The 15666-nt window shown below is 35.6% G+C and overlaps 1 protein-coding gene across 8 annotated transcripts in view; it reads left to right on the top strand.

Moving 5' to 3' along the window:
- The window catches only part of SEMA5A (semaphorin 5A), a 317116-nt gene that overhangs the window by 125549 nt on the left and 175901 nt on the right, over positions 1-15666 (top strand). For all 8 annotated transcript variants that reach the window (XM_040072786.2, XM_040072776.2, XM_040072727.2 and 5 more), the window contains one exon: positions 6236-6281. In XM_040072786.2, the coding sequence (XP_039928720.1) occupies positions 6236-6281 (46 nt within the window). The remainder of the gene's footprint in view (positions 1-6235; positions 6282-15666) is intronic.

Raw genomic sequence — 15666 nt, 5'->3', positions numbered from 1 at the left:
TCTGCAGTTTTCTCCTTCTTTGCACCAATGCTGGTAATAGTCTGGCTGCAGAGTGACACTAGTCAGTTCAGTAACTCCACAAAAGTCCTTCCTTTTCTTTAGCGGATTTAATGTCTTGGCATTTTAATTAGAGTAGCTGACATGGTGCATCATCACGAGAGCCCTGAAGTTGACTCAGAGTAAGAACAAAAGAGGAAGGACCCCTTTATTAGGAGTAAATGGAACTTTTGTCACTGTCATTGCAGTTTATTTTCTTAAAAAAAAAAATTAAAAAATCCAAACTTTGGATACTTTTTTTACCTTCTCCCCCTGACCTTTCTTGAACCCCACCTCCAACAGCTCAAGCAAACTTTATGTGCCCAAGTTGATTACTGTAGTATGAGAGCACAAAAAGTTTGAACTGTCTAAAATTTCTGTTTTTAAGCCCATTTCTATTTTTCTATTGTTGGTTTGGTTTTTTTTTTTTTGTTTGTTTGTTTTGTTTTGTTTTGAGGAGATGTAACAGCGATGTTTAATTTCAAATTAATCTTGAAAAGAAGCAGAAGATTAATATATTGAACAATAAAATGGTAACAAGGCCACATAGAATTTGCATGACTCTTAATATGAGTGAATACTGTACAGTATATGTAGTATCTGCCAAAATACAAAAACTGAGGGCGTGTACTTTGACATATGTGTGGTGGCAATAAAAAATATTAAAGATCTGGTTAACCACAGTTATGAACTACAGGATTAACATTTTGGTTGAGCTGATATTGCAGGATAAACTTGTATCCAACAACAACTTACTAAGTAAATAGCTTAATAACCTCACAAACTCATCTGGACTAAAACATCATATTCAGAAACATCCTTGACCTGTATGCATCAGAGGCAGACAGGTGTCAAATATTGTGAGGCCATTGACAGCTGGGGGCAACTTGAGTGCTGTGTGTGAGAAGCCAAGGCCAACAGAGGAAGATGTTAATGGAAGTTTGAGATGACGTGGCATGACTTCAGGAGGAGGGTGACCTCCAGAGCTGCAGGGGCCTCTGGTACTTTTCTGCTTTTTCTGGAGAAGCCCATGGCAAGAAATATGTGAAAGTGACATCTGGCTGTTGTTGAACATCTTTGCAGGAGTGCTGTGTTCTAGGATCTCCAGCATTGCTGGGGCTGTATGAGGAGCCACAGGGAAGCAAAGTAATATTTACTAATCCAGAGGACAAAGCATCAGAGAAGGAAATCAGATTTCACAGGACCCCTGAGTGAATTAATTCAATTTTTATTTGGATTCTATCACAATTTACTCCCATAGTGTTTTTCTTACTCTGTTTGACAAGCTCATTGTCTCACTGGACAGCTTATGATTATGTGAGTCTTCCCTTTGCCACTTTGAATGTTACTACAATGTGGTTAGTCTTCATTCCTCAAGAAAACCTGTAATTTTAGAAATTATTTAAAAAGAGCAATAAGAACAAAAAAAAAAAAAAAATCACTTCTCCATAATTTTTAAGAAGGATCAATATGACCTGCTAGTCAGAAAATATGTATCTCTGTGCATAAGCTGTTTTCACATCTTTAGTATTAATCAGTAAGACTCTCATTTCATTATCCCCATTTGCTGTGGCTTCCATTTCATGCAAAATGAAGATAATATATTAACTTTTGGCCATTCTACTTTTTGTTATTGTAATTTGGCCATTTTCATAAATGGCTCAACTAGAACACTTGGATTAGGTTTCTTTAATTTCCAATGTATCATTCTTGGCTTTTTGAGATATTTTTCCTATAGATTCTTGATTTAACCAAATAATTTTTGTACATAATAGTTTTATTTATATGGATTATCTGGTTTTGCCCTTAACTTTTTTTTTTTTTTTTAGTTTTCTTTTCACTTGCTGGCTTTACTATACTGCAAAACTAGAATTGCCTTTCAACCAGAAGTTTACCATCTTAATCCTGGAATTGTGAAATTTTGCTTAATGGTTGACTCCTGCAGAGTTTATACTTTACATTTTCAGTCTTACTATTTTTTTCTCCCAGTGAATTTTTTTTTTTCTTTTTTTTTTTTTTTTTTTCTTTCATGTGAATTAGTTTCTTGAAAGAAGCAGTCAGGAAAGAATCTTTTCTTAGTTTATTTCCAGGAGATTTAGCAGCATGTCTGGTCATACCTTGAGTGTCTGAGTTTGCTGCAACCCCTATTTGTTGATTCAGGCCTTCAATTGCAAATGCATATGGAGGCTTAGGATGGGTTATGAAGATTTTCTATGAGATTATGACATATATTTTGCCGTCTTTTTGAAAAAGACTTAATCCTGAATCCTTGTTTTCCTGAACTGTGTGTGCCACCTTAATGTTCTTCTAATTCATGTCTGGGTCTAATGCAAGCATATTTATTGTTGTTCCATTCAGCTTTTGTAGCTTGCAGTTTCACAAAGAAAAGGGTAAAATGCTGGATTTATCAACCATTACTAACATGATATACTTTTGAATCCTTATGCATTTTCAATTGTTTTTTTGGCTTGGACTTGTTCAGGAACATACAGAAGATTAGTTTTACACTTTTAGCTGTAGTCACGCTGAACGCATTCACTGCATTAGATTGAAACATGTTGTAAAGGAGGTGACTGGAGCACGCTTTTTGTGTGCTTTCATTCAGTTCCCGCTGATACCAGTTGAGTGTTTACCCTTGGGTTTGAGCAGGCTCTTGACTAACAGCTTTTAATTACAACAGCTGAGCTAGAAGAGTTGTTCAGTGCCGTGAATGTAAAGCAAAATGCTTACTGCCTGCTGGATCTCTGAAGGAGGGAAGGATGCTGCTTTATCTCAGTGTTGTGTTTTCTTCTCATTAAGTGTCCTTCTGTTTGCAGATTTATGTAACATATTTGCTTTCCTCATTCATTAAGCACCAAATGGAAACAAATTTGCCAATTACCGCCAGTGTCAAATCAGTTTAGTTCCAGCGTGCAAAGTTGTATTCGTCTTGCTTATTGCCACCGTATTTGGAAAAGAGTCAAGGCTGTGAGCTAAGAGGTCACATCTGAGCTTCAGAAATGTATTTTCATTTTTCTTTCTCAGTCTTTGTTGCCTTCAAAGCATACATGCACTGGAACAAAGCTGAACAGAAGCTGAAAAATGGCAGTCCAGGGCACAATCTCAATAACACTTTGAAAAAACGTTGTCACCTGTCTTGTGAGGAGCATCATGGCTCTGCACATGTCATGAAAATTGGAAATGACTTTTTCTTTGGACTACCAGACTTAGTAATACTATATTTCCCATGTGGCTTTTTTTTTTTTTTTTTTTTTTTTTTTCCCTCTCATGCTCATATCTTTAATTTTCTTTTAGACATTTTTCTCATATATGTGCTTTCTGAACGAGTTCTCACATGCTGGTGATGCATGCTTTAGAACGTTAAACTGTTGGATTTGTAAAGCTAAATGTAGTCCTACAAGTTTTACTGAAGTGGGCACATCGAGGTAGGAATAGCTCAGATTGCTCTCTGAGTGCTAGTTTGACACTTAGCCCAGGATTATTTACGTAGTCACAGTCAATCTGTGCTGTCCATTTGCCCAGTTTATGTTGCTAAGGTGTTTTTTACTGTCTCTTGCACATTGCTTTTCTTGTTCAATTTTCTTTCTGCTGGCTTTATAAAGCTAAAAAAAAAAATTTAATTGCTTATTGGTAGCCACAGGAAATTGAAAAATGTACACTAATTAGCCTTGCCTCTTGGTCATTCACATGAATATAGACATTTTAGTCTCCCTAACACTTATAGGATCAATTTTTCTAATTTCACACTGAATATAATAATGTGTAGGAGTGTTGTGCTCTACTGAATAGGGTAAAAATCTCATTTTCTAGGAAGAAAAAGACAAGAAGAATGTTGAGTGTTTGTTTTTCTTCCAGTTTGCACTGTGTTTGTGCATTTATTAGTTTAGAATCTTTACAGTTTGGAACAATAGCTTACTTTTTAATAGGCTGTAATGATGTCAAAAAGTACAATGATAAAAAGACATTATTAATTTGATAATCTGTTCTAAAAAGGCCTCATCAGGCATAAATTTTCAGCAGATATCTGAAGATGAACTACTTATAGCAATTGAAATCTGTGTTAACTAGTGACCCAGAAAATAAACGTGTGAGACTGCTGTCTGCTCACACATTCTGCAACAGAGACTGCATTTATTTGTATAGTGAGATGGGGCATTTATGTGCCATTCCTGTGAGTCTGATACCACTCAGTTAAGAAAGCCGTTAATACCTGCTGAGGATGCAGTCCAGTTTCTCTGGAAGAAACAACCCAGAAGTTGTTTTGCAGCAGCAGTGGAGTCAGCTTCTTTGATAGCAGAGTGAAAGCACTACAGTGATGTGTGATGGAAGTTTAAATGCACCGAGACGAGGAGGAGACCAAGTATTTGTGCTCCCTGCTGAACACTTCTGGGCAAGATATTCTGTAGAAGTGAAGGTATTTTTTTTGTCCTTACAGAGGGAGTGTACAAGTGTTAGAAAGGCTATAATGCTTCCTGGTGTTCTGGTGAAAGTCTTTCAAGTCCTCTGTCATGTAATTTGGTGAAGCTTTGTGCACACATTGTTCTGCGAAGTACTGTTTTCATTTATCCACTTCGGGACTCTTTGTGACTCAAACCCAAGTATTTTAGCTATGTCTTTGTGGTGATTTACCTGTCTGATAATAAATATTCTGCCTTTATTTTACTTTCACATGAATTCTTGCCCTTCATAACCTGCCTCCTGCATTTTGAATAACTCCCTTTAGCAACGCTCCTAGGAAAGACTTGTGACATGGTTCCTGTACAGCCACAATCTAAATAGACCATATATGTACCAGAGTCAATAAATAAATACATAAATAAACTCATAACTGTTTCTGAGAGTCCATAAATAAAGATAGCCATGATGGCCATGGTGATGGCCACTGTGTTTCTGAGTTAGGCACAATTTGGTTTTGTTCCTCTCCCCATCCCTGCTGTCTCATTTTAAGAAAATAATAGAGATGTGAACTACTGGTTCTGACCATCTGTGCCCATTAAAAATACCTCATACCTCAGGAATGAATTAGAATTATTATCTCAAAAATTTTGGCCTAATTTAAATTTTGATTACACACCTATAAGTTATATGGATGCGATACAGCAGATAATTCATGAATATTGCAAATATTTAAAGTTCAAGTATAAATTTACTTATCTCTTTATCATCTGGGTTTTTTTGTTACTTTAAGTGAATTTAAAAAAATCTTATAAATTGGCATTACATATTTGGTATGAATAAATTAATATTGAAGTAATTTATATTTTTATTTAGAAATCCTTTTTATTTTCATTTCTAAAACATAATCACTCTGTAGTAACATTGGAAAATCAGAATTGTTTTAAATAAGGTAAAAAAATAGGCAGAAGAGGACTGAGAGGTATTATTTCTGTGAAAATGCAGTAGAAAAAATGAATAATGACGATAAATAGGTGTGATAAGAACTAAGAAAAAAAAAAGAAAGCAATGTTGGAGGAGGAATATATCTTGCTTCTAGTTCGTCTGGACTTCTCCCAAGGTCTGTAGGTCCAGGGATGCTGCTGTAGAGAAAAGGCAGAGTGAGAAATATTCTTGCAATAAATGCACAGACTTTTGAAAACTGTGCTTAGTTGGTTTGTGTGTTGCTCCTGCTGTCTATGGGAAAAAAATCTTAGGTTTCAAAGAAATTTGACCACACAGGGCAAGTCTTTGCTCAGAATTGTGACAGCTCTGGGGCTTGTACAGATTCATCATCATGCTGAGATCCTGTGCTTCAAACTTTACATATATGGCTGAGCTAATTGCATGAGGTTCCCATCTTTGTGGGGAGAAATGGAGAGCTTTAATCTGCCTGTCCACGTATTCTAATGTATGCATCCAGCACTGGTGACACGAATCTGCTAAAGCACTGAGTATTCCTTCCCATCCATTCTAAAGGAAAACTGGAGCGATGAATCAGATGTACATATATCTACTTTATTCTTATTCAGCCAGTCCTTCAGACTGAAGATCTGTTTTAGAAATTAGCTTAGTCCTTATCCCAAAGGGCTGTATATTAAGACAGCCTCTGAAGGAGTTTGAAGTCTTGAATACCTATCACTTCTAAATTTTTTTTGCCTATATAGTCATTAATCACATTTTTATTTTAACAGTGGTAAAATTTGGTTTTCTTACTGAAACATTAGTAACAATTCATTTTTATCTGCTATTTTTTTAACCCCAGAAACTACCTCTTCAGATTGAAGCTTGAAGATCTCTCTCTAATACAGGTATGTTTTATTTCTGTTTCCTTAGTTCCTCTGCAAGATGTGGGTAACCAGATGTTTTAAAGCAAATAATCAAGATATTCATAAGCTTCATAGCCTACATATGAACATGCATGTTTTTGTCCTTTTTCTGGCCCCTTATTATATAAGTCATATTATCCCTTTTAATTCCAGATTAACCTTTGTCCCAGGCCATACAGATCTGATGCTGCCTTAGTCTGCTGTGATTTTGTTAGAGTCAATAAAATTTTGATAGTCTTCATTAATACAATTTAAAATCAACTACCTTTAGATTAAGTACTGTCCCTACTAATTCATGAAGTAATACTATACAGCTGAATACAGAAAAGTAAAATGCTTTCTGGTAAGACTGTCCTTGTGATTTGTAAAACAACTTGTGTCTGCTTTAATAAGGCTTTCAGATTTTATTTGCCATCCTAGACTACTAGAAACAAGATCTCATGTTAGTTTATATATAATCAAAATTTCAGTATTACTAAATATTCAATTTTGTTACTAGTGTTTAAAGTTGTGGCACACCAAGCACTTTTAATATACAAAATTTGGGTTGTCTGCTTTCATCTTCTGTGCCATATTTAATATCCCAACAAATAATTTAAGTCCTAAAGATTCTAGTTGAGATGCTTCACTCAGAGGTCTCTGATGGTACCATTGTGGTTTATGCTGCTCATTCATAGATTGAAGTCTTTCCTCTATTAGGACCTGTATCAGTAGGCTGAATTCAATAATGAGGGAGAAATCTGTAGCTTACAGAGGTTTGTAATTGTGCTGTCTGATTCAACCAGACCCCTTCTCACTCCAATCAGAAAAAAAAAATACAATCTGAGCACAGAAATAATACTGTTGATGTTATAATAGGCTACTGGGTTTCATTCTTATGCATTTAAACAGTCTTCTCAAGTTGACTTTTGGTAAAGTTTCTTATTTTGTCTTCAATGTTTTAGCACCACTGGTTTGCCTCTATATCTTATAACATTCTTCAACAAATATTTAGAGAATTTGTTTCTAAATCAAAAGTGTTCTTTTCTTTTTTTTTCTCTTTTCTTTCACCAGAATATCTTTACTATCCCTACACCTAGTATTCATTGTTTTCCCCTTTTTTTTAAGCCTACCATTATGACTCCTTCATATTTTTCCTTCCCAGATCTTCTCTTCCTCCTCTTTCCCTCCTCTTCACATGTAGTTCTGTTAGACTGCCAGAGGACAGCCATTATCCAAAGGCATGTTTCTTCGGATATGCCAGTTTTGGCAGTTCCGAATCAACTGTGAGGTGACTGTTGCCTTTGTTTTAATTTGTAGGATGAATTGTTTAGGATGTCCAAACTAACTAAAAAATACATTCAGGTCTTGTCTTGTAAACTGGAAGTAAAGCAAAAGCTGTATGAAATCCTTGCAGAACAGACTGATAGAATTTCTGGGAAGAAATAAGGATTGCTGTGGTTTAACTCGTTGGTACTCTATGTGCTAATTAGTGTTTGTTTGGCAAGGGACTGAGCACTTCGACATGTCATGTACGGACAGAAGAAAATTTCTTTTAACATTTCTTTTTCTTCACACAGTTTTTGTCATAGTAATGATATAAAAAATATAATTTAATTCTTCTACTTATGATGCTTTTTTTTTCTTTGTTTTGTTTTGTTATGTTTTTTCATGAGCCAGCTTTTGTAAAAGCATGCAGATGTTTCACAAGCTATTAACCGTGTTTTCACATCTGGAAGAAAAGGCACACAATGAAGTGCTAGCTATGAGAAGCTTTCAGTATAGCTCAATGACAAGACAGAAAAGGCTAGAAACAAGACAATCTATATACCTGTTGTTTAATTATCTTAGGAAATTGCTCAAGCTCTAGTTTTCCTATTGTGTGTGGGAATCAGGAGAAAAATTACTGACTTTTTCTCTTGCACAGCAAATACTTCCAACATGGAAGCAAATTGGAAAAATTTTCATCCTACTTATCCACAGTTTTCAATTAGACTTTTATAACTTTATTTCCTTTGCACTGATTCTTTGATTTTTTTTTTTTTTTTTTTTTTTTTCAATAACTGATTCTTCAGCTGACTCTTTCTTATTGTACTTTTCCCTCTGGAAAACAAAGGGAATGCCTCAAACTTAATTTTGGCCATTGACGCACTTCAGTTATTTTTGTCTTAAGTTCATTTCCTCATCTGTCATGCCTCACTGTCTGTTGGAATATATTAATTTGTGCACACTGCCCCTGGGAAGACAATAGGGCTTCATGTTACATGTAATAAACTGCAACAGTAATAATCTCATATTTATAGCAAAAGCATATTTGAAAATATTTTGTTTGCAAATTTCTCTGTATTTTTGCAAAGATAGACATTTTATAAACAAAGTGTTCTTTTGGAGTATTATCAGACTTTTCAAGATTACCAGATATTATTTTGTAATAGGAAAGCTTTTGAAAAAAGAATAGATTAAATAATGACTTCTTGTTTGCAAACTTTTTCACTAATTTCTTTGGTCCAAAATATGTGTATATTCTGTCTTGTACAAGTTTATGCCTGGAAAATAGTTTGTAAACACAAGATAATCCTCCTTGGGGAAAAAAAAAAAAAAAAATCCCCCCCAAACAAACAAACAAACAAACAAAAATCCACCACCACCACAACCACCACCACAAAACAAAAAACAAAAAACAAAAAACAAAAAAACAAAAAAACAAAACAAAAAAAAAATCAAAACCAGACATTCGTTTGAAATTCAAGTTATCACAAAAGAAATGCAGAACATGTATTAAAAGGGTCCTGTTTCCACCAGTTAAGTGGAAGTTAATCCCTTGTAAAAGTGGGGTTAGAGTGCTTCCAGAGTGCATCAGACAGGATGTGCGTTTAAACATGAGCTGGGGCTGTGCACTGAGACATCGTCACCCATTGTGGGCACATCAGAGTTGTCATCCCACATGTCATGGTTCTGTGCTCTCTACTTTATAGGAAGAGCATGTTGTTTGAATAAGCAAGTTTCATATGATAATATCTTTAGCAAACCAGTGTTTGATGTGTCTCAGCAGTTTTCTTTGTGTAGCAGAATAAAGAAGAATAGAGCAAGTGAAAGCCTTTTAAGCTCTTGACGGAGAAGCCGAAGAGTCAAATTGTTCAAAGCTGCCTGTTGGAACAATGCATGCATAATGATTATGGATTAGGGAAGAAGCACTCATTGGGTGTGTAGAAGGGCAAATATTTTATCACTGTGTCTGCAGCAATAGTAGGCTCATAGGCAGAGAAGGCCTGACTCTGCATAGATTTGTTTTGTGAGCTTTGCTTTGTTATTATTCGCCTCAAGTAACAGTAGAATGATCCATAAAAACATTGGCCGAGATGAAAGCTAGATTTTGTGAAAATTCTTCTGTATTTCTTAAAATATAAAAGCAGAAATCTAAACAGTAGTTTTTAAATGAGTAAATTTATGTTCAAAACTGTGTTTTAAACCCCATGACATCTGGGAAAGGTCAGCATTAATAGTGGGCCTTAGATATTATGTGGTGGATGACTGTCACAGGTATCTGTTCTCACCTTTTTTTTTTTTTTTTTAATTGTTTTGAAATGAGAACTTCAAAATTCAAACATACATTTGTGACTACCTACATGACAGATTTTCTGATGTGTCTGTAAAGAGTGAAAAGCTAATACATGCTGGCTTATAAAAGTCTTTATGCTACAGTTGCCATAAACGATAAACCACCCTGCATAATCTTTAGATAAACCTCAGAGAAAATGTGCATCTTTTTTTCTTCTATAAGGTGAACTTCTTTATAAACTCAGGTTGTTAAGGCATTTACAGGGCACTGCTTGAGTTTTCCTCTCTCATGTAAATGTCCCATCTATGAAGTCTGTTTGCTGTTTGGGTTGCCTGGAAGGTTGAATATGAGCCTGTTCCACGTGCTTCTGTATTTACATAGTTCTCCACAGGTTTTATTCTCATTCAGAAGCTGCACATCTTTCAGTTAGAACAACACATACCTCAGAGTCCATTTTTAAAGGCAATTTTTGCCCATTTTTACTGCAAGATTAAAATTAATTTTTTTATGCACACTAAGAAGATCATAGTTTTGTTTTTATGTGTTATTCAATTTTAAATTCTGGAATCTTGATGATTTTGGTTTATAGATGTGTTTGCGTATATGTGTTTATACATGCACATCTATTAACAAGGCATTCAAGGAATTTAAGGCTAGATTGGAACTATGAATTTTCTGGAAAAGGAGCTACTTTGGAGAATTAATTTTACTAAGAGAATTTTTTTTATTGTTTGCATGTGTCAAGAGTGTCTGAAAAACACCTTACATAGGATAGTTCATTTTGCTATGAGACATTAATGGCTAGATGGTAGATTAAATAATGAGTTAAGTAAATTGCACTATTCTTTGAGTATATATTTTGTGTGTACCTATGTGAAAAAAAGAGGGAATTTGATTCCATGATTTTTTTTTTTTTTTTTAAATTTGTATATGTAACCTGAAATGGTTTTTTAAGCCTTACCTGAATTTTAATACAGAGTATAATTCTTAACAACATTTAATTTTTAATTTTTTTAAATGAATCCTCACCAGGATTGTAATTCCATTTTGAAAATAACGATTGTTTGCTATTGTTATAAACAAGTCTTACTTATCTTTTGTGAGAAGCCTTCATAACCTCAGTTTATCTTTGGTTAAGTTGGTACTTGGCCGAGTCTATAAAAAATCAGGCACAAATCACTCAAACTCTCCTTACAGTTAATTTTTGGGTCAGTGCTCTCGAGTTCCCTTTGCTATGAACAAAATGAAAAGTTGTAAGTAGTTATGTAGGATCAAATCTTTAATTTATGCAACGTTAAACACTTGTAGTTATAATAAAAAAAATCAGACCTAAAGGCAATGAGGCTTTAAAATCTAACCTCAAGTTTTTTGAGTCAGTAAATAAATATAATTCTTAAAAGGATGTAAGGTACTCTAATTATTTTTCTAAAACCTTCATTCATTGTATTTTGATCCATTTATTTTCTGTATTGTATGTTACTTACAGTCACTATTTGTGTAACAGCTGCCTGATTTGTGAAATACATGAAGGAAACCTGATGAATCATCATTTTATTTTGGGATGAAGCAATTGTGCTGAAAAGGAAATGCAAGAAATATTTTTTCTGATATCACACTTGAAGGCATAAGGGACCTCAGGTAAGGATGTCCTTAACTGAGGACATCCTTAACTGATGGCAATATTGAAATGCCAAGAAGACTGAGATTTAACGTTCTATTTGAATGTCTAAGCAGGGGAAAAGCAGACAAAACAAATGAAAAAATCTCTCTTGAGATCCTGTTCCTGGTATCTATTTAAGGGTGAGGGGAATAGAGAGCGTTCCTCACTTTTACAGATACTTTTCTCCCTTTTTTATGTGAAGTTATCATCAGCCACCAAAATACTGTTTCTTCTTAGGCCCTTCACATTTGTGTCTAGGACACACAATAGATAAGCAGACTGCATAAGTTAGTGTTACTTTCGATGCTGTTCCAAGTTCCTCAAAAGGTTGGAAGTAAAGGGAGCAACTTGTGCTTATAAAACTTTTCCAAAGAGGACTGAGGTGACCAAATCACAGTGACCAAAAAATAATAGAGCTGATGCAAATGTCTGTTTTGGTGCTAGGAATGAGCAAAATGTGCAGAGGTATTTGGACCTTTTGTCCAAATTGGTGCTGAGAGCAGAGTTTAAAAAAGAAAAAAGTTAAGAAAGGGCGAAGGGCCTTATCTACATATCACAATGCCACCGCTGTCAAGTACCTCTTTCTCTTGTTGATACCTTTCTGGTGGCAGATTGTTGGATTTGATTATACAATAAATGCACAAATAATTAAAGGAGATTTAAAAGTATTTGTGAAGCCAGAGCTAGTCCTTTGTAGCAGGTATAGATGGGGTTGATGGCTAGTGTATTCCAGTTCTTTTTCTGTGATCCCATTATCTTGTTTTCTGCTTGTGTAACAGTAGTTTCTGACCAAAGGTAAAACTTTATCAAAGCCAGAAAGGGATGCATTCAGCTAGCAGTGCATAATTTCACATATCTAGTCTTTACCCAAATGACCTCTTTTACATGGAACTGAAAGCTAGATAAAGCATGTTACATCCTAAACCTAGATAAAACATGTTAAATCACACAAATCCTGATGCTCCCTTTCCAACATATTTTGCGCAAAAATCAGTTACCAGCAGACAGTGCTTCATTTCTGCTAAATAAAATTTTGTTATTGAAGCAGCTGGTGCTCTTAGCTTCACCTATATATTAGTCAGACGATGGCTACTGTTCTAAAACCATTTAGGTCGTATTTGGCCAAGTACTGATTCACTCTGCATTCTGAGTTTTCTTTCCATGTGTGGAATTATTCATCTGCAGAGGTGTGGTTACACATATCAGCTAATTGTTTAAGGGTTTTTTCCTGTGTGTGATGTTTTAAGGTCATATGCAGACCCCCACTAAAAAACTATATAGAGGGCTTGCGAGGCAGCCAACTGGATGTGTTACTCTTCTGCTCATTTCTGCTTGTTATTCATTTACACTTGGCTTCTACAAAACTGGAAGGTTTTAGTCTCAGAATTTGTAATTTCCTCCTCTTCAGTACAGTTAAAATTTGTCATGTAAATTTAAAAAAAACATCTAACTGAAGAAAAAGAGTGCTGGCAAATTGGCAGGGGTTTGCTGCTGCTTTGGCTTATCTGTATGTGTTAGTATTTTCAGAGATGGAAGAAAAGAGTAGAAAAAGAAGACCAGAGAGAGGTGTAATTCTTCCTTTATTTGCTGTATCTGCCATCTTTTTTGTGCCAGTACTAAAATACATGTGCAAGTATATTCCTAGACAAATGAGTCCATTTAGCCAAGATGCGTAGCTTTTTTTTATTTCTCCCCCCCCACCCCCTCCACCTCTGCTTATTAGGCTGCATTTCTTGTATGTTTACAGTAATCTTCTGTTCTGGTTTTGCAGTAAAGAAGCAAAATAGGTACTAAATTTTTTTCCTTACACTGGAGCAAAGCTTCTTTGTTTTCTTTAGTTATTAAACATTTGTGGGTTTGTTGTTTGTTTGTTTATTTGTTTTTTCTTTCATTTTTTTGGGTTGGGGTTTTTGTTTGTTTGTTTTTGGTTTTTGTTTTTTGTTTTTTTAAGGAAGGGGAAGCCTGACTGTATAATATGAGGGCGTTTTTTCTCATAACTAATAGAAGTGATATCAAAAACTATGTGTGTACATTTTACACCTGATACTCCTGAAACAGCTGATTTGGATTTTATAGCAGAATAATTTCACCCTTCCCGGTACTTTTCCCTGGTATTATGTATGGTGGTCAGTCACACTGCATTGCATGCACAAAAAGTAATTGTGGAAATGTCTTTTCCTCAGAAGGTGACACTCGTTCATATCTTCACTAAAACAATAAATCATTACAGTTACACAAGGGTAATCACCAAGCAGAATCTGTTTGAAAATAAATCAGGCTGCTGCTTTCCAAATCTCTGGGCTGTATACAACCCTGGCATACTTCAGCTAATTCTGGACTCAAGCAGCATCCAGTGACAACAGGGTGATATTTATGGAGGGACATAAGCTCTCTTTGCCTATCAGCCTCTTTCAGTGTCACCTCTGTACTGAGAAAGTTCACAAATGTTAGGTAACTGTAGAAAATGAGAGCGGAAAAGCTAATATAGAGACTCAAAGCAGATTGTCTCAATTCTTACATTGCCTTGCTCAGGTGAAGAATTTTCCACAAGCAGTTGCTGATGGAGAGTTCCAGTTCTTTGGCAACTGGATACTGCAGTGCTGAGGAATTTAGAAAAGAAACTGAATATACAGTATGCTCTGGAAGACATGATCTCTGTAACAGAGTGTCTGCAAACATGTCTATTTATTTCTGCATACAGACCCTGATATGGAACTTCAGTGTGTGCTCTGGCCTGGAACAATTAATTAGAGTTCCAACCACAGTTTCATGCCAGGCATATTCAAAGAGCAAGCTTCAAGACACATTTTTTCAACCACAGGGGAAATTCTTTTGCAGTACTGCAGAGAACCCTTCAACAGTTCTGCAAGGTTAGGTGGGGTATGGCATAGATGATTTTGGGTAATGCTACAAAGAGGAGCTAAGTTCAGCTTAACCCTGTGTGGTAGCGGTGATCAGTACCTGGCATAAAGGCATTTCCTGGTCTGTGGTATCCCCTGCAACCGATTACTGAAATTAAAAACAACCCGTGAAATTAAGAAAGCCAGCATTTAAACCTTGAGTAATAGAAGAGTGGTGGAGCACCCTCATGTTCCCTCCCTACAGGGCAGAAAAATTTAAGATACACATCTTGACCCTCAGCTCTAAGGAGCCTTTGACTTTAAAGGATGCATCCAACTGCTGAACTATGGGAAGAACTGTCTGTTTCCATAAAGCTAAAAGTTCTATTCCCTTCATTCCTAGGGAAGAGGTGCAAATATTTTCAAGGCTAGGAGACTATTTTTTTGCTACTACATTTAAGAAAAACTCTGGATTTTTAAACTTTTAAGGAAACAGAACAGCCATACTGAGGCTGAGAGACATGGACACTTGTTGCTATAGCCTAAGTAGAAGGAAGAATTTGAGGAACTTGAAGCAAGAACATTAGTTGGAGAGGATTCCATGCAGGAATGTGGGGGCACAAAGAGGGGGTTGCTTCCAGTATATTCCTAGCCTGGTCAGCACTACTCAACCCAATTTATGAGGTGGATTGTTGCTCGTAAACGTTTGAGAGAGACACTGCTTAGCCATAGCAGAGGAAGCTAGTCCTGTTCTGAATTGAGAATGGAGGAGTAAAGTTTTACTCTGATAAGCTTATCTAATATTTTGAGATACCTTTTTGCCTTCATTTTGCCTTATCCTTATTTTTCTGCTGCCTTTTCCTTTCCCCGTTTTCAGTTCTCTTCTGTTTTGGCATGTATTGTATTACTCATCCCAGATGGTACCTCAACTGCTGTCAAGTTTGGGAGTAATAAATCATGTCAAACAATGGAAATCAATCAATTTATCAAAATTGAAAGCTAAATGTACTTTGAAATATCTGGGTTTAGACACCTATATGAGATTTTTGTATTAAATTTTTTGTTTAGCCCTTTTTTTTTATTTATTTGAAAGCAGGCAAAACCCCCACCGACCACAAGCAATTCCCAAATGCTCAGTGGAACAAATTGCCCTCTAAAGGACATAATCTTACCCATAAAGCAATTAAGAGAAATAAAGTTTGGTTTATGATGTCAGTATTTTACTTAAAATTTGCCTGCCTTCAAATCGCAGTTAGGTGTTTGTCGTCAGAATGGAACTAGGAGTCTGAGATTAGGTGTTTAGGCTCTCTGGTGGATGGGGATAGCTCT

The sequence above is a fragment of the Hirundo rustica genome, chromosome 1 (assembly GCF_015227805.2).
Source record: "Hirundo rustica isolate bHirRus1 chromosome 1, bHirRus1.pri.v3, whole genome shotgun sequence".
Taxonomy (NCBI): domain Eukaryota; kingdom Metazoa; phylum Chordata; class Aves; order Passeriformes; family Hirundinidae; genus Hirundo; species Hirundo rustica.
Note: the sequence above shows the minus strand (reverse complement) of the source record. Positions and strands in the feature narration are given on the sequence as shown.